We start from the raw sequence: 24,792 nt of genomic DNA, 5'->3' as shown, positions 1-24,792 counted from the left end.
CCAAAATACAAAACTTTGTAATCAACAGACATTCAGGATACTACCTAAACTTACTGAGGTTTTAATTGCAATACACAGGGCTAAGCTTCTAGTAATCTGTTCTTCCTACTTACAACACTTACTAACCAAACAAAGGCTACAATCTCACCCAGGGGTCAGTGATATAGTACTCCACTAAGTAGCAAGCCAAGGGGCATATTAAATGCTGAACAAGTAAAATTTCTAGGGAATAGGAATGAATACATTAATAATGTCTCCTGCAAAAATTAAATCTATTAGGCAATTAGCTGCCTGAAGCATTACATCCCACTACAGTGAATGCAGCTGAGGCTGCCCCCTTTGAGATTGTTAACACCTGCACAAAGCAATTAGTCTCCAAAGTAACTCGTTACTGTTCCCAGCAAGTGCTCCTGCAGAAACTTTCCTGAAGACTTTCACATTTTTACGCCCTTTCTACAACTTCACTGTAGGTTCCTCCCAAGTCAACCACTGATACTCAGTGTCCTCTGCTTTATACTGAACTAATCAATTCAAGATAATTAAGTCGGGCTTTCAATATTAAAGAGGCCTCTGGCAGAAATAAACCAACAGCAGTGACAGGGTAGAAGTACAAACAAAGAAAAATAAAATTTCACAGTAACCTGTCCTTTATGAAAGAAAACCTTGCTTTACTGTCCAGGACTTTTCTTTCTTTCAACTTTCCTTTCATTAGGTCTTATTTCCACAAGATGAATGCCATGTTCTGGTGTTCTTGCCACCAGTTCCCTGGGAAACATCCTGGCATGCTACAGTGTCTCACCAAAATAATATCATAATGATTAAGAACACCTCCAAGACTATAAATGTTTTCCAAGCAATTCAGACTATAGCTGAGATTGTGGAAAATGCAGTCTAAATTGTGTCTGTTTCTAATGATCAGAAAAAGTCTTCGTTTATAGGCATCACATACCCCCTTCCAGAAAAAGGGAAATAGGAGCTTGATATCTGCCTCAGTCCCTGTATGAGTGAATTAACAACAGAGTTATCAAAATAAAAAAAAAAAAAAAAAAAAAAAGAGAGAACACTTACTTTATTAATTTCTTTGCTTTCCTCAAAGGATCAAAAAAAATTTGCTTTATTTCCAAAGAATGTCAATGTTTCATTCAGCCTGCAACACCTTGTTCATCTTATATTTAATTTGAAATAGAAAAAAGTAATAAAATAAATTTCAGGTTCATTCTACCTGCAAGCCTGTATTAATTTTTCAGCTCAGACAAGGCAGGATAAGATTTGAAGCACTGAACCAGAATAAGTGTGATAAAAGAGCCAACAGAAGCAACGGCTCTAGGATCTGAACCAGACAAGATATCAATAACAGCCTAATCCTGCTACTACTTAGTCTGTGCTGGTCTAAATGTCAAAACCATATTAATGATCCAAAAAATTCACCTAAAAGAACTTCTGACTGATGGTGCTGGAGTTACTGAAAACTGATAAACTATCTCAAAATGCATAGATCCAAAGAACAAATTAAAGATGGCTCTACCAAATTAATATTTGCATTTAAACTTTTTTAATAACTTATCACATAAAGATTATCCATTTTATTGATACTGCAGCTAGAAGGGATTAGTAGGCTTATAGCCTACTAACTCTCTGAAGTTATAAAATCCTCCTGGAATTGTTGTAAATACCTATGATCTTACCAATATCTATATATGTGTACTACATTACAGTTTGCAAGAAGGTCTGCAACGACTGCACATATGAGGAGGACATGTACTATTCCAGCAAGCTAAACAATTCTAGGGGAGCTACATGCAAAAAAGTGTTCTTAAAGTTCACACTTTAAAAAGGATTATCCAAATAACTAGAACTCAACTTTTGCTTCTGTATCTGACTGAATCACTTTTTCATTATCTTTTAAAGGAGAAGTAACACTGCAATTTTATTTTTGTAAATTAATACAACAAGAATCTTGAATAGACAGATTACTGTATACATGGTAAAAAGCATGCAGATATCTAAAGAGAAGGTGTTCTAGTCGTATATGGTATTAAATGGGGCTATCAGCTTAACATCTAGTTCTGAAAATTGACCTTTTTACAGCAAGAAACAAAAATAAGCCAGCTTGCCTATCACTTTATCAGCATGTTCCCTGCTGTGGTTTGAAAAAAAAAATATTTACTGATTTAGAGGAAATCTCTTCCCTGAAACGTGTTACTCTCCTTTTCCCCACCCACTCACTGAAAACTTTGGTTTTGGATCAGAGTTTGTTACACAATGGAAATTTGTATCAAACAGAAGCCTCATATACCTACACTCTTACATTATTGTGTTTTAAATGACCAGAACATATTGAGCGCATGAAGTGCCTTTAACTGTGTCTCTCTCCAAAAGATGCTGCTGCTATTGATGGTCAGCTTCTGCCTCACAGCTCCAGAAACTCCAGTGTTCCTGTAGATCAGTCTAGAGACCAGTGTATGTAAAGATAATCATATGTAGCCTCACATCATTACAAAACCATTTGCACAAATCCTTACTTCATAACACAACTGTGCGGGGTGAGTGTCCTTCACTTTGACAATGTTCAGTTACATACAAAAGGAAAACTGATGCGTCCTTTTGCACTGAAAGGTTAATTGAATTTCTGGGAGTTTGAAGAACTCTACTTCAATCCTGTCAACCATGTGAAACTCTTACAACAGCATTCATCCCCAAAGTAAAACTCTTTTTTCCTTTTAAGTATTTTTAGCACAGTGTTGCATACATTTGCAACATAACTCACACAAACCTAAATATTGTGGGACTCTTTTCAGATAAAACTCAACACATTCCCTTTGGCTCTGGTCATCCTTCTCTTCTGACCACCAAGTAATGATAATGACAAAATGCCTTTTTTTCCTGGCTACTGCTGATGGCAGCTTAATATTCCAGTCTCATGTCTGTCTCTGTTAGTCTGCCTCCTTCTTATACCTTACAACTGTTTTTATCTTCCATCAGTACTTTTATTACTTGGGTCTTCTTCTTTTCTCCCACTTGGTACATGCAACAGCAAAGTTACAAACAAAATCAGGCTGAATTACAGCCACAAAAAATCTCGTAGTCATATTTGAGAACTTCAAAGATGCAAGAGGAACAGGACTGAGATAAACATCTCTCCAGTCACATTTCTTATTTCTTCCTTTTTAGGGATGCACCTTATTTAATTCAATAATTATTATTTCTAAAGGGAATTACAGATATTCTAAATTTTCAGAAGTCCTGATTTTTCTAGAGCATTTTTTGAAAGTAGGATGAGGAATATGACAGATGACTGTCTTACTCTTGAGGCTCTCTGAAGGCTTCATTAACAATTCTACCCAAGAAAAGCGATTTTAGTACTGCACAGTGAGAATATCCACTCATTTTGACAGTCCAGGAATCTTCCCTGTAGACAACTCACGAACTTTGTCTGACATTTGGAAATTGTTTTATAAATACAGTTTTTTAAACTAGTGACTCTCATGCACACCATTTCCAACCATACCACCAGTCAGAATGACTGGCCATTAAGAATAACAACTGCTTCACTGGGTGAGGCTGATTCAAGTCAGAAATTAGTTTTCTCCTCCTTGTCCACAAGGAGGAAGTGGAGAGAATGGGGAATACCCAAGCAAGAAAAATTCACCAAGAGTGGATAAAACACAAGCTTAAAAAGACCTGAAAGAAGAGCTTACATAGGGAGCAACCTCAGTACCTTCAGAGAGGACAAAGAAGATGTGGTCTTATTTAATTTGAGACATGTAAGATTCACATGAGAATAAAATGTGAGAGAAGCTCTGTTATGAAGAAAAGCCAAAAGGTGCAGAAGCCAAGAGAAGCTGGGCTGAATACCAACAGTCACTTGAAAGATTTATGGTATCTCCAGAAGGTACTTAGAGACCCTGTGGAGGTTCAAATTCCAAGGGGTTAAAGAATGAATGGCCTAACGAAATACATCCCTAACACATCAGCCAGTGAAATGTCCCACCAGAGGAGGAACTCTACTAGCAACCCCAGTTAACCTGTATGTTATTAAAAAAAAAAAAAAAACAAAAACAAAACACAATGGAATGAATTCACATGCAAGTCTATGAGCCAAGAGAAATATGGATGGTTAGTCCTCAGATCAAGAAGATGAGATTTTAACAGCTATTAAGTGTTCAGCTAATGCTCAGAGGGTATGTTATTCAGTGGATTTTTTCCCCAGCATCACATGGAATAAAGATGAGTATCTGCTTTAGGCCTCTGCAGCCCCAAGGTTAGATTTTAAGATATACAGAGAGAACTATAATGCTCCTGGAGAAAGAATATCACCAGGAATCATTTCTTTCTGAAGAACTTTAACTTCTCAGAGACTCACAAATCAATTAAAATAATAAAGCCAGTGGATATAAATACTTCACACCATGTACGTGTAACAAGTTTCAATTAAACGGAGGGATAAACAACAGTTAGTCTGTACCTCAACGTTTTTAAGTGATAAATGCATGTTAAAAATGAACAGTTAACAAAGACAAATAAAAAAGGGGTTCGGATATGAGAGAAGTCTGGGACTTCGGTCAATCATGATAAAAATATATAGGTATTCATGAACAGAAGTGAATAAGCAGAAATAGGTGTGTTAAGATGAGAAGATAGGACACTGTTAAAATTGGCCATTGTTCTAGAGCTGAAGGAGTACCTTCCTCACTTCTGCCCTCAGCAATGACTGTGGCCATCGTAACTAGAATAAGAATACAGGAATGGAATTTACATACCTTAAAGTTAAAATTCAAACAGCATTCAAAATGAGAGGACCCAACCTAGAACTATAAGAACTTGCAACCATAACCATTCTAGGTCTTAACAAAACCATCTCTCTTGAGAATATCAAACAGGGGAACTACATTTAGAAAAGGACAACAACTGAATGTGGGCACTACAATCCTAGCACCCTGACCTAAACACATACAAATTTTAGAACAAGTTTCCAAGAATAAAGAGAAGACAGAAAAGAAGATAAAATAAAACGTTTTGCCAAGTACCTCAGTATCCTTTTGATAGTGGATTTTTCTAGACACACAAGTAAGTTGATCTGGATTTAGTAAAGCAACCAGTGGAAATCACATTTCTTTACATCTTATTTAGTACAGACAACACAGCTATTAGTCAAAGAATCATATGGTAAGAAATTAGATAAAGAAGAAATGAAAACAGGATGTCTTGAAATAGGGCAGTAACAAATGGGTTGGTTGTATTGATAACCAGCTTGTTAAGTCTATTCATTAACCAGAAAAAAAAAAAAAAAACAAAAACAAAAAAACAGAACATAAGCACTTCAATTGCATTCACCAGTTCTTGAAACTAAAAAGAGCTGTCAATATAGAAGATCAAGAGGATATTTATACAGAAGAACTAGAAGACTGAAGTAATAAAAACAGAATGACAAAATATGAAATTACATACCAACAAACTGGTATTTTTTGCTGTAAGCTGATAATTTATTCATTGAAAACTGAAGAGGAGAAAAAGAAAATACATGGATGACTATGAGTCAAAGCGATCCAGCCCCAAAAAAAGACAAGTGCAAACTGATTTAGGTGAGATGCTACCAGTTAAGTATTAACATTCCTGTGTCAATAACCTGTCAGTTCCCATTTGGAAAATACTGAGTATAGATGATGGGGCAGAGAGATGCAGTGGTCTAGCTAGGGCCAGAGACTTAATGAAAACTCCTACCTGCCCATGCATTTCAGAAGGTGCAGCAGTCCTGCTCCGCTTCCCAGAAATGTGGGGTGGGTAAGGGGAGGTGTAGTCACTGGAGCCTTTGGGGATGGTGGATACTGAGAATTGCCCCTGATACTCCCCAGAAATATTTCTAACTTTCATGCATACTTTCTAGGAAAAGTAACCACAATTTAGTGCACACTCATAGGCCTAAAACATGGTTTCCATTATGAGCAATTAGTAAGAATAATGCCATAGTATAAAATCAAAGTCTCAAAAAGTACACTTTAAGTGGCCTCCAATAAGATACAATAGACATCAAAGATCTCTCAGGAAACATAGATGTTTTTCAACATGATGTTTCAACAACAGAGTTTTAGAAACGGCAAGATAAGTTGTGTCCCATAACCACAGGGTTCTGGAAATGTCACATATGTTCTGTTCTAACTCTCAAATATTGGCTTGGGTCCTCCCTTCAGACAAACATTTCTGAAAATTAAAAGCAGTCAGCCTTTCAAAAAGTGTGCTTCAACTGTCAAGTCTTTTTCCCTTCTTCAGATACAGGCACAAATGGAGATTAAAATAATAAAAAAAGAAGTAATTATTGATTAGTTCCATGAAAATTTAAACCTTACTTCTTTAATTGCAAATTACAAACCTAAGAGATTTGCGGTTTGTTTTTCTTCAATGGAAAGAGAACACAAAAGCAGCCTGGTATCAGAGCAAAATCATTATAAGACTGCAGCACTGCCAAAATCATTGCTAAAGACATCAACTTCAAAGACAGCTAAAAAAAAAAGAAAAGAAGAAACAAATTCCAGGATATGGAGTTTTACTTTAATAGTAACAAAAGGGAGCAAACAAACAAATAAGGGAGGCCAAATATATGGGTGTTTGCTTTTCTTCTTTTTAAAACCAGAATGAAACGCTCTCTCTTAGATCCTTTAAAAATTATACAAACATAAATCTAAAGGAAAAAGAATTTTCTAAGTTGTGACTTTGTTTTCAAATTAAACTTTCAGGGAAAATAATTATTCTACTATTACTAGTGATGGCAGCAGATATTGTTTTAAAATATGTTACATTAAGAAGAAGTTCTATGCTCTGGGAAAGCAGGTCACATTTATATTGGAGTTTGTTTCATCCCCTTGCTCTTCCAGCATCATGCATACAGCACTCTCCCCCTCAGAAACCCACAGACACACATTAAATTAGTTGGGATTTTCAAAATCCAGAGAACCCGAAAAGCCCCTAAAGAACAAGTCATGGCTGATTTCATTGCAGTTTATGTTAAGCTCCCTGTACACTTGTGCAACAAAAGCTTTTTTGAAAAGGGTCTCCCAGTTCTCACTGCCTCACAACTTGTGCAGTCATCAATTGGCATGATGTTGTTGTATAGTATTACCATATGGTAGCATTTTACACTTTGCTTTGCACAGGCTTATAGATCTACACAAAGCAGAAGGCAGGTAGGAATTACCAGGTTCAGTCATTTTAAAAATCCAGCATTAATAAATCTTGTGCTCCAAGTTAAACAGCCAATCTTCAATTTGAGCAATTTTTGCCCCGTCCTATTTTTGCACCATGAGCTGGAGGCTGAATCCTGAAGGGGCTCCAAACACTGAACAATCCTTGGTATTAATGGTGCTAAAAAGCTACCCCAGAGCCACCCTAGAGTAAATACAAGTGTAAGAACATCATGCCCCAAGAGATTTGAAGTGCTTTCAGTAATTTCATTTCTCAAAACACTGTGAAATCAAATTCTATTCGATGTCTTCATGAGCAAGAGTAACAGTACAGCACACAAAACACTCAAAACAGGAACCAAATTGCTGAAAACTGAGCACGTGCTGAGTTGGTACACTCAGGTTACTTCTCACCTTCCCCCAAATGTAACTGCAAATTTTAAGGTTTAAATTCTGTGTTGATACATTCTTGAGACTACCATATTTTCTAATAGTACACAAAAAACCCTATCTATACAGCATGCATGTAGAGTTAAAGCATTAACAAAGGTATAATCCTTGTCTCACAGAGCTTATTCTCCTCCATTTAGCCTTTTAAGACAACCAAAAATCTATTTAGAAGAGAACAACGGACATGCTTTATTGAGTCCATGCCCATGTAAATGCACATCGATCCTACAGAAATGTCATTAAGCATCATAGTGATAAAAGTACCAAACTGAAATGTATCTGTAGAATTAGCTAATTAATAAAAATGTTGGGAATTTCATACAGAATCAAACTGGATAAATGTCCAAGGCAATAGCCTAACAGAAGATTAATAATGTATCCCTAAGTAAAAATAATTAGGTGCCTATATATCTGTGGGAAATGTTTAATATGTAAACCCAGTTATGTACGGAAGGAGAGCTAAAGATATCAGTATATCCGTGACTGGTAAGTCTATGAGAAAACATAGTTTTGCACCAACAATAGGTCTATTACCAATGCAGCCACACCACAGAAGGATACTGGAGAGAAAAGGCTTTGGTAGTTACTCTGGTATGTCTGGACATGAGTTCAGTATTCAAAGCAACTACAAAACGTAGCAGGGAAAAATGAATGTGTAGTATAAAATTGTATTTATTGGGGGTTTACATATTTGAAAACAAAAGGTCATGCAGAAGGTAATGTACCAGAGGCTGAGTGCAGTCATCTCCAGCAGTTTCTCTACTAGCAAGACACATCCAGTTCCTTGGACACTGCATTAACCATATGTGTTTGTTTATAACTGTTAAAAAACAGGGCATACACAAGTTGTTTGTCTCACATATGTTTAGTCAGACATTAGTTAAAAAACTGCCCTTCCTGTTACCCCTTTCCCAGTACCAGATGTAGACACAAGCCCATGGAAGTGGAGCAGACATAAGCATGACAACCTAATTCTCTGCATGAGGGAAGTAGCTGGGGGAGGGGAGGGGAAAGGGAAGGCAAAAACACTTTACACAAGGTCAGTGCAGGAGATTTAGACATCCGTCAAGGCTGGAAATTAGGACATTTGCTTTTATTACAGCAAATACTGTTGGTACTGCAACAGTTTTATGCTTAAAGCAGTGAAGCCTGTGAGCACAAGTAAACAGGCATGACAGTATCCTGATTTTTATTTTAAGTCATATCCAGCAGGAAACGGAGCTAGTAAAATCTGGCATAAATGTAATGCTTGTTTTCATTTAGTGCAAAGGAGAGGAAGAGACAGAACCTAGAGCTGCATCTCTAATGCTGTACTTTCAGTTACAGAACAAAAACCCAATTCTAAACAAAACACTATTTCAAAGTCCATAGATCTGATCCATCTACAGTAACCTGTGTATCAATGGGAAGCTCATGGAAGTGAGGAAACAGGCACAAAACAGGGTTGCAACCTAAGCATTGTCCCTTAAAACATGTTCTGTTAGCTCTGTCAGATGTTACCATGAAGAGTGAGGCTTTGTGGCGTACTGTCAAATTTACCCATGTAAAAGAAAGCCTAGTTGAAACCTTCTTTATACTACTTGATTTAAATGGGACTGAGTGAAGAATAGGAATTGACTTTGTACGCAGTACAATTGCATCGGTAATCCACCTACTTTGGTAGGTAGTTCCTGCATCTACCCTGACAACCCTAACCAAGTCATTATCAAGAGGAATTGGCAGAGATTTTACATGCAAGCATAGCCGGCCAGCACATGGTCCTTACAAACATCCCTTCTGCATTCAAGTGCATTAACAGCTACTGTAAATGCTTACAGTTACTACATTTGGTCATGTATGTGTTAGGATACAACTGTTTAATCTGCTGCACATTTATATATATACATATATATTATCAGTTCAGTACAAAAAGGTGAGAAGTATCTGAACCTCTGTTGCAATGCTAAATACATCACCACTGGACAGGTTCTCCAGGCATCATGTAAATCCCTTGCAATTCAACATTCACCAGAGAAGAATGATTTCACCTAAGTGCCAATGAAATTTAAAAGCTCTGACTTTGTACAGCTTCTTATAGAGGAGTTTCTAAAAGCTCAGACCTGACTGAATGAACTGTGATTTTTAAGTAGTATTATAAAAATCTTTTACTCCTCCTAAAAGAACTGTCTTTTTACACAGATTAGTAAACTTTCTTCATAGAGTAAGGATACTATTTTCTATTGAATTCTATAAAATGTGAACTTCCTTCTACTATGCCTTGTAAACAAGGCTTAATTTTATATTTTCACCAGTGGCACATTTCAGCATTTGGCATTCAAGAGTATCTGCTGGACAAATGCTGATTTTTTTTTTTTTTTTTTTTCAGCTAACCAGAATGAGATGAAGAGCTGATGTAACAGATGTGTGAAATTATGAGTATTTGGGACCCATCATTCTCTCTGTCTCCGGGTTCAAAGCAAAGGGGCGATTCCTCGTGGAGCAGGCAGCTGATCAGCACACCACCCGCCACAGTACATTGTGACTGAATGGTACCTGGGAAAAGCTGAGGGCTAGGTATGTTTCACAGAAAAAAAATCCATTCAGGGTTACAAATACATAGCAACTCTTACCTTGCTTGGGGTGTCCTTGAGCTGAAAATGCTTGAACACCAAGAATCCATGAGGGAAAGATTCACATATGTTTGCCCTGTTCTTACACTCATCCAGGGCATAGGCTTTTAGTGTCTATGGGAAAAAGGCTATGGGGCTAGATGAGATATTGGTCGGGTACAATACACACACAGGCTCTTACATGTAACACCTGTGCCAAGAGAGCTGTGTGGTATTTTCCCTGAAGTGTTTTCTTAGCTGATATTTATGCCTCCATACTGTTGACACCTGCAGCAGGATTCGGATAATCAGTTGGACAGCGAGCCCTCCTCCTCACTGCAGAAGTGTTCATATTAATTATCATTTCATACTGAACATGGAGTAGGAATTGCTCAGACAAACTCTGTCATTAATGCACTGCAGAACAAGTTTCTCCAAGCTATCTACACGCACACTGAAACCCATAAAGCTTCTGACTAGGTTATAAATCAAACTCGTGCATTTTAAAAGAGAAATGCAGACTCTGTAAAACACTGATGTTTTTTCAACATGCAATTAAAAGTTTGTTTTCAAGAATGAATTGAGCAGCTAAGTAAAATATAAAGGCTCATTCTGCTGTGTGTCAATGTGTTTGCATAGTAAGCTGGAACTTAAGAGATTCTGAACTCATCTATTTCCCAATGCTCTAAAACCTTCCAGGAAAGATTAAGCCTTCTGCTGACCTGGCAATTTATGAAAATCTATACAGATGATAATCTGACATTAATATTTGATAAATGGACAGGCCATACCCAGCCATTTACAGCTTATTAATAATTTGCTCGAGTGTATTACGAGACAAACGCTGAAGTCAGCTCTTTGTATAAAGGCGAACACCAGCAAAACCACTACATTTCTGAATTGGAATGCCTTCCATCTAAGAAAGCAGATCACAGTCATTACTGAAGAAGGTCAGTGGCTATGAGTGAACACTTGCTGGACACTTATCAGAATGTTTATTCACTATGCTGCATAAAACTCTACAAACTTAGCAGCCAAATGTATTCAAGGACTCTATGTCTGCTACCGGTGCTCTGAGTAGCCTTTTGGCTAATATTTTAATACAGAGATCTCTGCAATATAAAGAACATGATTAAGACTATTTAATATCATTAATCCTCTTCCACTACCCCAAAAAAAGGGATACATCTAATTTCTCTAACAACAATACCTTTATCACGCATGTCTCTTTTCTCATCATGTCTATAGACCAAAATGTGCAGACAATTTCAGACTTACCCATGGACAAGTCTTCGAACTTTCCCTCTTCCCAGACCCAGCTTGCTGACGTCAATTAAAAGACTTCCCTGAGAACTGCAAAAATAAGTCATTTTCTGCAGTAATTTTAAAAATGCTTTTGTTCTCAAGCTTTCACCTAATTTTATGTTCTCAAATAAAAGCCAAATGTCTCCATGTCAATGTTTTTGATGTTTCAGTGTCTCATATGTCCATTTAGTTAGCAAGCAGCTGTAGATTCAGTACATAAGCAGAGGGCAATGAATTACCTCCAGAGATCTGGGTTTTTGCAGGTGTTGGACACTTAAAGTTTAACACTTGCCACATTTAAGAGCAACTACAAACTAAGAGCAGCAAAAGTCAAAGGTTTCCACCTCCCATTTCTTACATCCTTGCATTTTCAGGATCAGAGCTTCTTACATCTACAAAGCACCCATTTGGTGTTGGATGCTGGCACTGAAAGGAGTGCATCAAGGAACTGACTCTCATTCTTATAAACATTTCAATTATTAAACAGAATGGTTTTCCTATTGTTCAAAAGCGAGAAGGGCACTATAGTGAGAATTCTTAAAAGAATATGTAGAAATCCTATTCATTTAAAATTACTTAAAAAATAATTATTAAACGTGTATTTTTTCCGATTTTTTAAATTTTTCTCCCTTCATGCAATCAGTTCAGCACTGCAATCAGAAGACTACTGATTCAAAAAGACATTTATTAATCTCAGAGCACAAACCATCCGTACTTCTAAAGCTACATATTAATAGATTACAACAAGTTGTGCATAGCCATAAAAAGTGATTTTATAGCCATGAAGCTATTATAAACTAGTGAGAATCTACCGAATGGCTTCTGGAGTGCAAAGAGATACTTGTTGTGAATTTAGAAAGAAATAACTGCTACAAAATCATATACCTAACAGATAAATGATGGCAAGTTAACTGCTTTCAAACTCAGTAAAATAACAACACAAATTGGATGAACAAATAAATAGTTTTGTATTATAACTATAGGATAATTTTTTTTGCTTTAACTGTAGTTCAGTCTGGGGTTTGGTCTTCCTGTTGTCAATTGTACTAGTTTTAAAACACAGGAGCATTCTAAGTCAACAAACAAAATCTGTCTTTTCTGCAGCTGACTTCTTTAAATTGGATGCAGTGAAAATTAGACCTGGAAATCTCAAGAAGCCAATGCATGGCCTGATCTCTTCTAGTTTCTTTCTGTCTTACCTCTAACTAGCATGAGTTGGATTTTATAGCTCTTTATAACTTATGTGAACCTAGTTTGCTGGCTTCATTTCTGATTTCAGTGATTGCAGTGTGAATTAAATGATCCAGAACCAAAACCATCAGAGAAAGGACTGCCCTTTTAGCTCCTTGCTTCAACATTCAGGGAAAGAAATGGAAAAAAAAAATGAGTCTGCAGTCAATGCTGCTACCTGATCAGCAGCTCAATGACAGACTGAACACTCCTCACAGCAGGGATGTATCCTCTATTCCTTTTTGTCCTCTTAGTTTTCTTTTTTTCTTTTGCAGAAGGCAGGGAAGAGTTAGAAAAAAAATGCATGTTAAAGTGTCTTTTTAGGACTCTCTCATTCTGCAAGTACCTCTTGGAAATGTGTATTTCAGGTAAGAATGAACAACTTCTCTTAAATATGCTAAGTAGTTAACAAAAATCCTCAAAACCCATGCATCCTTCTTACAGATATTGTAACTTTAAATATTGTTTTCTAAAAACCTCCATGTGTATTATTCCGTAATTCCTGGTATACCTAGGTTAGTTTTAAGAGCTTTAAACAAAATCTTTCTTTGCTGCCATTGCATTTACAACCTTCTCCCCCAATCTCAGAATCAGAAAATCTGTTATTTTTAAATAAACAAAAAAACCTGAGGAGCATTAACCAGTGAATTAAAACAGCTTCCTTAATGGACCAGAAAAGTGCAAGTTGTCATAACAGTGGAATGTATATGGGTCTTTATCATCTGACAGATAATATTTTTTTTCTCTTCCTCTGCTCTGTCAGAGATTACTCTAAAGCCAATAAACATGTATTTTCTAATAAACCATAAAAGAAAAAAAAATAGTAAAAAAACACTGACATGAATGTCATTAATTCATGGCAATTAATGTTCTCTTCAAGATGCAATTACATGTAAATAACTAATTATACTTTTCATAAGAATGCATGTGCAGTATAAACTGAACAACATTTATGCCAGAGTGCCTTACAAGCTACAGCACACCCCAGCAGTGGAAGCAAGTTTAACCTACAAGGTCCAAACATACACAGAATGCACTATACCGTGTAATAAACACATTCATTAAGTTCAAAATACGAGTTCAACTGAGAGCTGTCACAGTGACCAAATCTCTTTCTAACTATAAACTCTGCACAGCCCAATAAGGCAGAAATCCTCTTTTATGCAGGAGTCCCTGGAGAATACAAAACAGAACAGGGTGTTTCCACTCCATCAAGGCAAAAAGGTACACAACACAAGGAAAACTGCTGCCAACCCAATGTGCTGAATGATTTCCCTTTAGATCAAGTTTTAGCCTGCTCCATGAGAAAGAGACATAGAATATATTGCTGCTTCAGCTAGAAGACTGAAAATCCTGACAAACCTGGCAACTCAGTACGATAATTTGTAGACATATTGTCCTAAAGAGAACCATTAACAGCGAGTATTGAGAAGCACTGCAATCACCTAAAAAAGCTTGAAAATAAAATTTGTAATGAGAATTAAGCCTACATTAGCAAGGCAGGTCTATGGCAAAGCTTTATTCCTGAATTCATTCACAGGATTAAGAGAATGGATCAGAAGAGAGACACTTTGTCACACTCCTCACTCTTAGTCCACAGAGGTGCAATCGTCACAGAAGTATACATCATCAGATGCTAAATCCACCTAAAATTGCCAAGCTGACACCAAGGAGTGCAGAAATCGGACATAATCACCACCATCACTCAGCAGTCCACATAAGGCATTCATAATCCTATTTGTCCTTGGGAATGGGATGAAAGGTATAATAAGAAAAACAGGAGAAAACCCAAGGTGCTCTCACTCATTCCTCCATCTTATCCCCTTTCTAAATCATGCTGAAGATTTTCAGAAAACAGATTCATATTATACTGAAACTTCTTCATAATCATTTAATAAGAAATGCCATCTGTGAGGCCAGTGACTACTCAAAAATAACATACAGTACCTCTACATGAAGAATGGGGGATGTTGACATATCTGCAAAAATCAAAGCGTTACTAAAACATTTGCTGACATCACAACACACGAAGAGAGTTTCTGCAGCTTCCACTTTTGTTACTGCAAATTACCCTGGTCTACACCTTCCCTCCAACTGTGTTCACCTTTTCCTCCCTGTGCCTGTATCCTTTTTTGTTTTGCTTCTTTTTAATCATCCACCAGTAAAGCTTAAATTTTAACAAAGGTAATAAACCAGAGGTTCTGTATCCAAAAATGGACAAAAATGCGCTAAAAATTAAAAAAAAAAAAAAACATAAAAATGTTAACGTCTTCAAAAATCTACTTTTGTGTTCCACTGCATGCCTTTGCTCTACTTTCTAATGTCTGATAACCCATTACTTTCCAATTGATTTTCCCTTTTCTTCATTTAGACCTCCTCCCACCTGTCTGCTCAGATTTCTGATCTCCACCTGTGTTGTTTCCCCAGGGAGGCAATTATTACATTGCCACATTTCTTTCTTTTATTAGCTGATGCAAACAAATTCCACTTATTTTTCAGGATGTGGATTCTCCCTCACTGGTCAATCTGCACCCGGAGGGAGAGCCTTTTGTCAACATGGAAAAGCCCATACATACACCTGGAATAAAGCAATGTTTCCAGAAGTGGCTGAAAACTACGTCTTCTAAGTGCACAGTTAATTCTTCTAAGCAGTGAATTCCAACAGAGTAGAAGAAACCGGTAGAAGACAAACCTATGTGCAAGTTGATCCACTTCATAAATCTAGCCCACATTATGTGCTAGATTTGTGGAGAGTAGGGAGGGAATGAAGATAACCTAAACAATAATCTCAGGATTAGAAGATTTCCTGGAAGGAAAGAAACCTCTTATTATCAACATGCAGTTAAGAGCACAAGGGAATAACTTGCCCAGTATTTAGTGGCTGAGCAGAGCTGCAGCAAAGCACTGAGGCAGACAGCTCTAGACACACGATCTACAAAGCAATGGTTCATCACCAGTCGGTCCCCAAGCAAAGGTTACTAATGAACAAGACCTCAGTGATGCATTACTGCAAGAGCTCCCCTGTTTGCAGAGGGGAAAGACTGGAAGGTTTAGAAGACTGCCAGCTAAGATGATTGTGATCTAAACATGAAACAAAGCACAAATGTTGATCACAAATGTGTGATAAAACAACCACAGTCCTCTTCTGCTGCCCCTGGGCAGTGGAGCAGAGGAAGCTAAGCAACATGAGTAGCCTCCTTCAGTGTCTTGGTTCATTCCCAGTTCTCCAGGAGCAGCCGTAACACAGGCCATGGTTACCTCCTTTTCACGCTAGCTTTGAAGTTGAAGAGCCCAGTGAGAGGCAGGACTCATGCCACAGACCCTGAAAAACGGCTCGGCCAAACCAAAAACTATTTTCTTCATTCTTACCACTAGCTGCAACTCCTGGAGCAACATAAATAAAACCGGCTGCTTCATGGTAGCTTTTCCTCCTCACAGTGGTTGAGTAGAAGGGAAATGGGGGAAAAAAGTATGAATACAATTTTATAAGGTATGTATATTTAATGCTTCAAAGATGGGTATGTTTGAAGTCTAAAAGGTGGGTATGTTTAAAGTTTAAGCTGACTATACAATGCAGTATGAAACCTGGACATCTCTATGCTGATCCAGGATTAACCTGCAAGTAGAAACACCAGCTTCCTTCCCTGGCAGTCCACAGGATGCTCATCTGCCATTCCTCCTACACACATCTCTCATGCCTGACTCTTGTTCAGCTTTGGCTTTAATATCCCAGGTTTGATCATTCAGCCACCAGGACCTATTTCTTTCTACTCTCTAAACAGGATCATGGCAGAACGGTGACACTTTCAAAATCCAGTGCACCATGGATGGTATCCACAGTACGTGACACCTTTGACCTGACAGAAAACCTGCACAATTGGTATAGGAAAACCTGTAAGAAAAAAAAAAAATAAATAAAAACCACAATCGTAGGTTATTTTCTTTAAAACGTCTCAGGGTGCTTCTATCCGATTAAATGAGGAGCAAAAAAATCGCTATTCATCAACGCCAGCGGCGGTAGCAGGCTGTGGCAGCGCTGCCCGGCAGCTTCTCTCCCGCTGCCTTTCAGCACCACGGACGCCGGCGGCGCGTCCGCGCCCACGGCCGCGCCCACGCCCCACGGCCGGGGCTGCTGTAAGGCTCCTCGCTCCTCCCCGGGAGGTTGTGGGTGAACTTTTAAAATTATGTTATTAACTTTCTCCTGGGCTTTCCTGACGCCACCGGTGCAGGAATTCCCTTTTTTCCCCCCGGGGTGGGGGAACAAAAAAGGGCAGTGATGAGATTTTCTTTTTGGTTTGGGATACAAAACAAAAAGCTCCATGAGCTCAACCCTTCCAAACGTTTTATAGGTTGATTTTTATTGAAGCTGTGTAAATTGTGTACTTTTTGTTCTCAGAGGGCAATTAAAAAAAAAAAAAAAAAAAAAGAGGAAAATGCATTCTTTTTGTTGAAATGAATTACTGTCAGATCCAAAACATCATCGATGATTCTTGATCTTAAAAAAAGTAATTGACTAGGCCACCCGGAGATAAAGACAGAATTATGTTTCTTCAAATGTTCTGAGGAAACACACTGAAACTCTAAGTCTCCTCTTTAAGCACGGTTTTCCACCAAATTCATCTAAGTTTCTGCACAAACTCTACAACATTTGTACCTAGGATCAACTGTCGTGAAATTCCTACTGGTGGAAAAGACTGCTCAGTTCAAAGGTATAAATTCTGAAATGTCCTTCCAAACTAATAGCAAAAAGGCTATCTGGCAGCTCCCGGCCCTGCAAAGCTTCCATTCAACCTCTCTGGCAAAACCGAAAGGGGTTTACGATGGACAAGTAGGACATTTCCCCCACGAGCACCCATCAGCTTCTGTGAAGGCAGAGTGAACCACTTCCCTTCATCGGCAAGGCGCCCTGGAAATACCAGAAAGCTCCAGAAGCGCTTGCTAACTTCGGCTCCCTCCGCGCGGCCGTCTCCCTGCCTCAGTGTGGGCCACACTTACCCTCAGAGCCGGGTCTCACCGGTTTTACCCCGAGGACCGTCGCAAGTCCTCAAAACCACCACAGGCGCTTCGACCCCCTCTGCGGCTCAAGGCGAGCCGACGCTCGGTTCCGCGCCCGTCACCCGTGCCGCAGCTCCCACGGGAAAAGGGGCCGCGTCTCCAAGCGCCCTCGCCGCTTGGGGGTTACGCTCCCGCGCAGGCGGGGATCAACCGAGGCCCGCCGCTCGCGCCCCGGCCGCGCCGCTTCAGCGCCGTCCCGGCGGGCGGCCGCCCCGCAGCCGCGGCGGGACGCGCGGGGCGGGGAGCGGCGGGGCCCCGGCGGGGCGAGGGTCTCACCTGGAGGGGGCACCGGCCGGGCGCGGCGTGCTCGGGCAGGCGGCCGCGGTAGAGCTGCCGCTCGAAGCGGGGCTCGTTGTCGTTGGCGTCCTCCACGCGGACGCTGAGGCGGCAGGCGGCGGCTCGCGGCGGGCGCCCGCCGTCGCGCGCCACCACGCGCAGCTCCAGCGCCGCCTGCCGCTCCCGGTCCAGGGGCGCGCGGGTGCTGACGGCGCCGCTGCGCGCGTCGATGCGCAGCAGGGCCAGGGCGGCCGGGTCGCCCTCCAGCGCGTACCGCACCTCGGCGTTGGGCGAGCCCGGCTCGTCGGCGTCGGCGGCGCTGAGGCGGAGCACGGCGGTGCCGGGGGAGGCGGCCTCCGAGACGGCGGCGCGGTAGTGCGCCTGCGGGAAAGCGGGCGCCTCGTCGTTGAGGTCGGCGACGCGGAGCAGCAGCGGCTCCTCGGCGGAGAGCGGCGGCGCGCCGCCGTCCGTGGCCACCAGCCGCAGCTCGTAGAGGTCGCGCCTCTCGCGGTCCAGCGGCCCCGCCACGCAGAGGAAGAAGATGCCGGCGCCGGCCGGCCGCAGGGCGAAGGCGCCGTCGCCGCCCAGCAGCGCCAGCGCGACCCCCCCCCCGCCGCCGCCGCCGCCGCCGCCGCCGTCCTCCTCCTCCTCCCCGCCGCCCTCGTCGGCGTCCGAGACCGAGACGCGGGCCACGTAGTCGCCCGGCCGCGCCCCCTCGGAGACCCGCGGGCCGCCGCTCTCGGTGAGGTAGAGCAGGCGGATGGCGGGGCGGTTGTCGTTCACGTCCAGCACGGCCACGGAGACCAGGGCGCTGGAGACCTCCGGCTGGGCGCCGCCGTCCCGCGCCTCCACGACCAGGCGGTGCCGGGCCCGCGCCTCGCGGTCCAGCGGGCGGCGGAGCCGCAGCACGCCGCTGCGCTCCTCCACCGCGAAGTAGCCGTCGGGGTCGCTCTGCCGGCGGTTGATGGCGTAGCGCACCTCCCCGTTGGCGCCCAGGTCGGGGTCGGTGGCCCGGAGGCGGCAGACGGCGGTGCCCGGCGGCGCGTCCTCCCGCAGCCGCGCCCGGTACTCCCCGCGGCTGAAGGCGGGCGCGTTGTCGTTCTCGTCCAACACCCGCACCCGCACCCGCAGCCGGCCGCGGCGCCGCGGGCTGCCGCCGTCCCACGCCTCCACCACCAGCCGGTGCGACTCCGCCCGCTCCCGGTCCAGCCGCCGCAGCAGCACCAGCTCCGGCGCCTCCGGCCGCCCGTAGCGCAGCTGGAAGAACGGCGGCTCCCCCGCCGCGCCGCCCTCCGCCTCCAGCAGCGCGTAGCCCTGCGTGCCGAAGCGGCCGGCGTCGGGGTCGCGGGCGGCCGGGAGGCGGAAGGCGGTGCCGGGCGGGCTGAGCTCGGAGATGTTAAGCTGCAGGCAGTCCCGCGGGAAGCGCGGCGGGTGGTCGTTCACGTCGGTGACCGCGATCTCCACCTGCACCACCTCGCCGCGCAGCGTGGCCGCCGCGAAGCTGTAGCGCGCCCGCCGCTCCCGGTCCAGCCGCCGCGCCGTGCGGATGATGCCCGTCTCCGCCTGGACGTGGAAGTCCGCCAGCAACGCCGACTCGCCGCTCCCCTCCGACAGCAGGAAGCCCCCCGGCGGCCCCGCTCCCGCCGGCAGCCCCGCACGGATGTCCCCCACCAGCGTCTCGGCCGGCAGCCCCTCGCCCACCGCCAAGCTGAGGTTGTACACCGCCGCCGCGCCCCCGCCGCCCCCCGCCGCCGCCGCCGCCGCCGCGCACAGCAGCCACAGCGGCACCGCCAGCGCCAGCGCCCGCCCCGTCGGGGGACCAACGCCTCGCCCGCCCCGGCACCTGCCGCCCCGCCGCCGCCGCCGCCGCGCCATGCTCCGCCGCTAAACCGGCATCGCGGGCGGGCAGCCCGCACCGCGACCCGCCGCCGCTCCCCGCCGCCGCCGCCGCCGGGCAGGTGCCTTCGCCCCGCCGCCGCGGGAGGGAACCCTCCGCTCCGCCGCCGAGTGCCGGGAAGGACGAGCCTGGCCGAGGGGGCGGGGAGGGCGGCTCCGCGCCACCGCCACCGCCCCGCCGCCCGCAGCCCCCGCCCCGCCGGGATCCGCCGAGCCGCCGCCCGCCCGCCCACCCCCACGCCCCCCCGCGTCCCCTCACACGCGCGGACGCGTCGCGCAGGGCTCGGACGGCGGGGCGCCGCTCCAGGGCCGCCCCGAAGCCGCAGGGGTCTTCGCCGGTATTGAATCCTCGGGGCGTCAGCTGGAGCAGCCGCTGGCGGCGGGGGGGGGGGGGGGGCGGGAAGCGGTGACCAGCGCACCGGCTGCCCCTGCGGACGGAGGGGCATGTGTCCTGGAGGAGGAGAATCTAAACGAGACAGCAATCTGCGAGGATGAACGGGTTTGCTCCGGCCAGCAAGGATTTTTTTCTCGCCTTAATGTTCTGGTCCCCCTTTTCCATGAAAAGGCCTGCTCGTTATCCTAGCGTTAGGACGGTAAATAGTGCTCAGCACGGCAGGGAAGCGTTTACCAGAAATAAGCTCTAAGTAGAAACTTCTATCAGTTTCAGTAGGACCAGAATTTCCTTCCTTTTTCACTGTTCCTGACTCCCGTATCTAACTGGGAATGGTCTAAGGATGAATTACTGTTTCTTCAGTGACACTGAGAACATACTGCATCATATAAATGCTAAGCACCAACCACCCATCCTTCAGTGAAAGCTAAGTACAGTACTTCAGCTGTTACCAGTCTCTTGCTGTTCCCACTGGTCCTTTACCAAACTTAATTTCCCCTTTCTGGCAAGAGTCTGGCAGTCGGTCAGAGAAAAGCAAATTCATCCTAGGACAGACAAGTAAAATCGAGGCAAAGACAGTAAAGTAGCAGAAGGAGATACTGAAGCTTGGTCCTCTCTTACAAAAGGGCACTTGGGAGGGCAGATGTTTTGCTATTTGCCACTTTTCCGAGTCGCGGAAGAACTACCCGAGTACTGCTGCCAAAGCTGCTGTAACAGCCCTTGATGTATCCACACTGCGGAGGAACGGGGAAAGAGAAGTATTTTTTCCAACACTGTTAGGACCTAACAATTCCACATATCCAGGTAAGAGGGAGAATTAGGTTCTAAAGAAAGTTTAGAAGTCTTGGTGCACGTGTGTGTCTGCGTGGACGGGAGGGGAGACACACGAGACCGTATCCACTGTATCAGACTTGCCTCCTTATGTAGAGAGACAGGGCTGAGCAAAAGCTAGATTTTGTCAGATCTTCTTGGGCACATTCTGAGAAAGTCTCTGTATATTTATATACTGTGATAATTACAAGCATAGAAACAAGAAGGAAACGCTGAGGCCCTTGCCAGTTTCATTCGTATTCATTGAGAAAACACATGGATCCTCCCCAAGTCACAGATGTTCAATATGAAAATGCCTGAATTCCATTGAATCACAGCAAGTTTGGAAAAACAGCCATGTCCCATGCAGCCCATGCAGTCACTAAGAAAACATGTGAATCATGTTCATTCAGGCACATTCACTGAAAAACTAAACAAAACCTACTGCTGCCAAGGTCAGGCAGTCACTAAAGAGCAAAGTTTTGTATTCGGGTACGGCATGCATGAAGACAGTGGTGAAAAAATTTAGATGGACGTAGTTATCTGTGGTTCTGGCAGTGTTCGTGTATTTTTGTGAGACCAGGGCACTTCAACAGCGTTACAACAAGCAAAGTCATATAAAAGCACTGCCCAACTACAGCATGTTTCCAGAAATACTACATCTTTGGGACACTACAGATTTTCTGTCAACTGTGAGCGTGAGCCTTACCTTGTAAAATGTTCCTCCACCTTCTTTGTCTTTCTGCCTTCTCTGAGCCTTTTCTTCCTTCCTCCACTCCCTTCTTGAGCTTTTTCTCTCCCTCTCTTTTGCCGTGTTCACAACCTCATTCCTTTTCTCCCACAAATCACAAACAGAAGTTTCTAAATCTTGAGGAGATGTTTGCCGTCTCCTGGATATATTTAGCTACCCCTGCTGTGCCCCGTCTTCTCAGTGACATGCTGACCTACAAGAAAAAAGGAAGTGGCATCACATAAGACATGGAGGGAAGCTGCCCCAAGGACAGTATCCCAAAGGAAGCGAGGGTGCTGAGTGTTGGCGCACTAGCTACCTCCTGCATCCTCAACAGGTCACTCTCGTAGGGAAGATGCTTGCCAGCTCCTCAGATGTACCAAGTCTTCTAGTGTAAAAAGAGGACAGGAGCAGAGCCTTGTTGGAAGGCAAGAGATGTCAGTTAGAGCATGCTAAATGCCTGGGCATTCCTGTTTAGAAGGGATCGTCTGTGAGCCAACATGCTCAGTCAGGTAGCAGTAACCATTACTTCTCCAGCTGTCCTCCAGTCCCTTTCCTGGAGGTGGCCACCTCTGACTCCATAGGCAGGTGAACAGCATGTGGATCCACTTCCAAACCGCGGAAGTTTCCAGCCCTGCCTCCTCAGGAAGCCCTGCCGAGGGCATCACTCTGCTCCACCATGCAAGGCAGTGAGCTCTGGTGCTGCCAGCACAGCTCCGTACGCCAGTCCAGCTGTCCTTGTGGCGGGGACCCAACCTCCAGGAAAGGAGCAAGGGAGGAAACTGGAAGGTGATGACTCTATCAGCTGCTCAAATTCAATCGGCCCATATTTGTAAATCAAAATTTGCTGTATCTTAATTCACTTCTGATTAATTGGAAATTCTGTTTCCTTCAAGGAGAATTAAACTGTAACAGACTAAAGCTGTGGTACGATACTAGAGAACAAAAGATCACTGGAACAGAGATAGTGTTGTTACAGCCTCGAAGGTCAATTGTTATTAGAGTTGGTTCGACCTACAAGTGTTGCCTTGCCCGTGCACCAGCTGTGGCAGCTTAAGATGTGACCCTCCCACGTTGAAGATACAGACGGCTGGGGTGGCAAAGCAGCATGACTACTTTGCTTTCTGCAGCTGGCTGGCTTATTGCAAAGCATCTTCAGCACCAGCAGCGGCAGTTTAAGCCAAACCAGCTGACTGGGGACTGAACCAGGGTGGGAGCGCTGCGGAATCCAATCCAGCACTCATCGGATGGGCGGTGGCAGCCAGCTGAGGGCAGAGTGGCTGAACTGCTGCAGACAGAGCTGAAGCAAATAAAATAAAAAATAAATAAATCTTTCCGTGAAGTTATTTCCTGTGCTGTTTGAAGGCAGTATGGTCTCAGCTGCTTGTTACTGCCTTTCAGTCAGCAGGCATTACGCTTCCATTTCTGCCTACGTGGTGGTGTTCCCTGACCCTTGTTGGGTTTACTTTTGAGGACAAAGATTAGTTTAAGCAATGCTGAAACAATGATTTCCATTAACCCCAATGGTTTTTTTCCTACTCTGACTTACAGAGATCCCATATAAATCAGCTCTCTGGCAAAACTGTGGGGTGAGGAAGCACTAATATCTTCAACTATTGCAGCTGGATCTAAGAAAGGATGTGTGTCTACAGCCTTACTGGCTGGGGTCACTATGGGTATTCAGCCTGGAACATGTGATGTATGGAGAAAGCGTTAACTTTGCAGAGCATCAGGTGTTTCATTATTTATAGTTCCCCAGGCACACGTATATTGATTTCAGCAACACCTCTTTGAAGGAGTGTCAGCTGCAGGAAAGATTTGCTGGTCACCAAATGAAGGCTGGTCACAGTTATTACAATAGAAAGCTATGTATAAGACTGGTTTCCTTATATGTAGTTAAGAGTGATTTTTTTTTTTTTTTTTTTTATTGGTAGCCATCCCCTCACTCTTGATCACAAACTAATTTGCAGAATTCATTTTGCTGTGGAACAGATGCTTCACCTTCACTGATGAAGAATCATTGTGGTGCCAGAATCTGATTGGAAATAATGTGCCTGAGTCTGTCTTCAAAGGTAGGAAAGACTTTCATGCTGGTTTGAGAGTTATGAGGCTATGGTATGAATAATAGTAACGGGTTTTTTTTCCTTTCATTCCAGATGTACTGTGATGCCTTAGCTCCATCTACGGAGTGGATGTTGCTGCCGCCTTCTGTGGGCAATTATTTCAGAATTTGTCAGCTCAGATATAACCATCTATGTCGGATTACCCAGATCAATATTTTCACATTAATTTTATTTCTAGTTCACTTATCTCATATGCTATCATCCAGGTGTAATCAACTGTCCCAGTGCTGTGTTTCCATCTTACGGATCTTCATTAGTCTCTTTGCTGTCAATCCGTTCTGTTTCTACTCCACACCTTCCCAACTGCAAACCCAAGTGTCACATCACTCATCAAGATGATTGCCAAAATATACTTGGATCTGCCTGGAAAATCTGAACGTGTTCTTCTACTCACTTTATATTAATCCCACTGTACTCTGCAGGATGAAGACATTTCTCATTATGCATAATGCATAACTGATCCTTTTTTATGAATGGAGTTTCTAGAAAATATGAAATGCAATAAAATATGAAAATAAACATTAACAGAATTAAATGAGATTCTGCTAGATAGATGTTCAGTCAGATCTTGACATCCTAACCATTTACATATAAATATATATATTTAATATATATCAAAATAAATATGTATCAATAATACATCATATTAATAATAATATTAATAAACCTCTATCTTTAATATATAAAAAAATAAATATATATATATCGACAGTTAGTTTATAAACTTAGACACAGATTTTATTACTCTAGAAATGGGATTTAT

General features: G+C 43.3%; 1 protein-coding gene and 1 long non-coding RNA gene across 2 annotated transcripts in view; one reads left to right on the top strand and one right to left on the bottom strand.

Annotated features, from left to right (window-relative positions):
* DCHS2 (dachsous cadherin-related 2) overlaps nt 1–19,954 on the bottom strand; it is a 118,924-nt gene extending 98,970 nt beyond the window's left edge. The window contains exon 1 of the mRNA XM_042807850.1: nt 18,080–19,954. Within this exon, the coding sequence (XP_042663784.1) occupies nt 18,080–19,954 (1,875 nt within the window). The remainder of the gene's footprint in view (nt 1–18,079) is intronic.
* Nucleotides 19,955–20,409: 455 nt separating this feature from the next.
* On the top strand, nt 20,410–24,400 carry LOC116965183. Its single transcript, XR_004409194.2, has 3 exons — nt 20,410–21,170; nt 23,877–23,978; nt 24,063–24,400. It is a non-coding gene; the product is annotated as an uncharacterized LOC116965183 (long non-coding RNA).
* Nucleotides 24,401–24,792: the final 392 nt, after the last annotated feature.

This window comes from Tyto alba, unplaced genomic scaffold (genome assembly GCF_018691265.1).
Source record: "Tyto alba isolate M040663 unplaced genomic scaffold, T.alba_DEE_v4.0 Super-Scaffold_6, whole genome shotgun sequence".
NCBI classification, from domain to species: Eukaryota; Metazoa; Chordata; class Aves; order Strigiformes; family Tytonidae; genus Tyto; species Tyto alba.
Note: the sequence above shows the minus strand (reverse complement) of the source record. Positions and strands in the feature narration are given on the sequence as shown.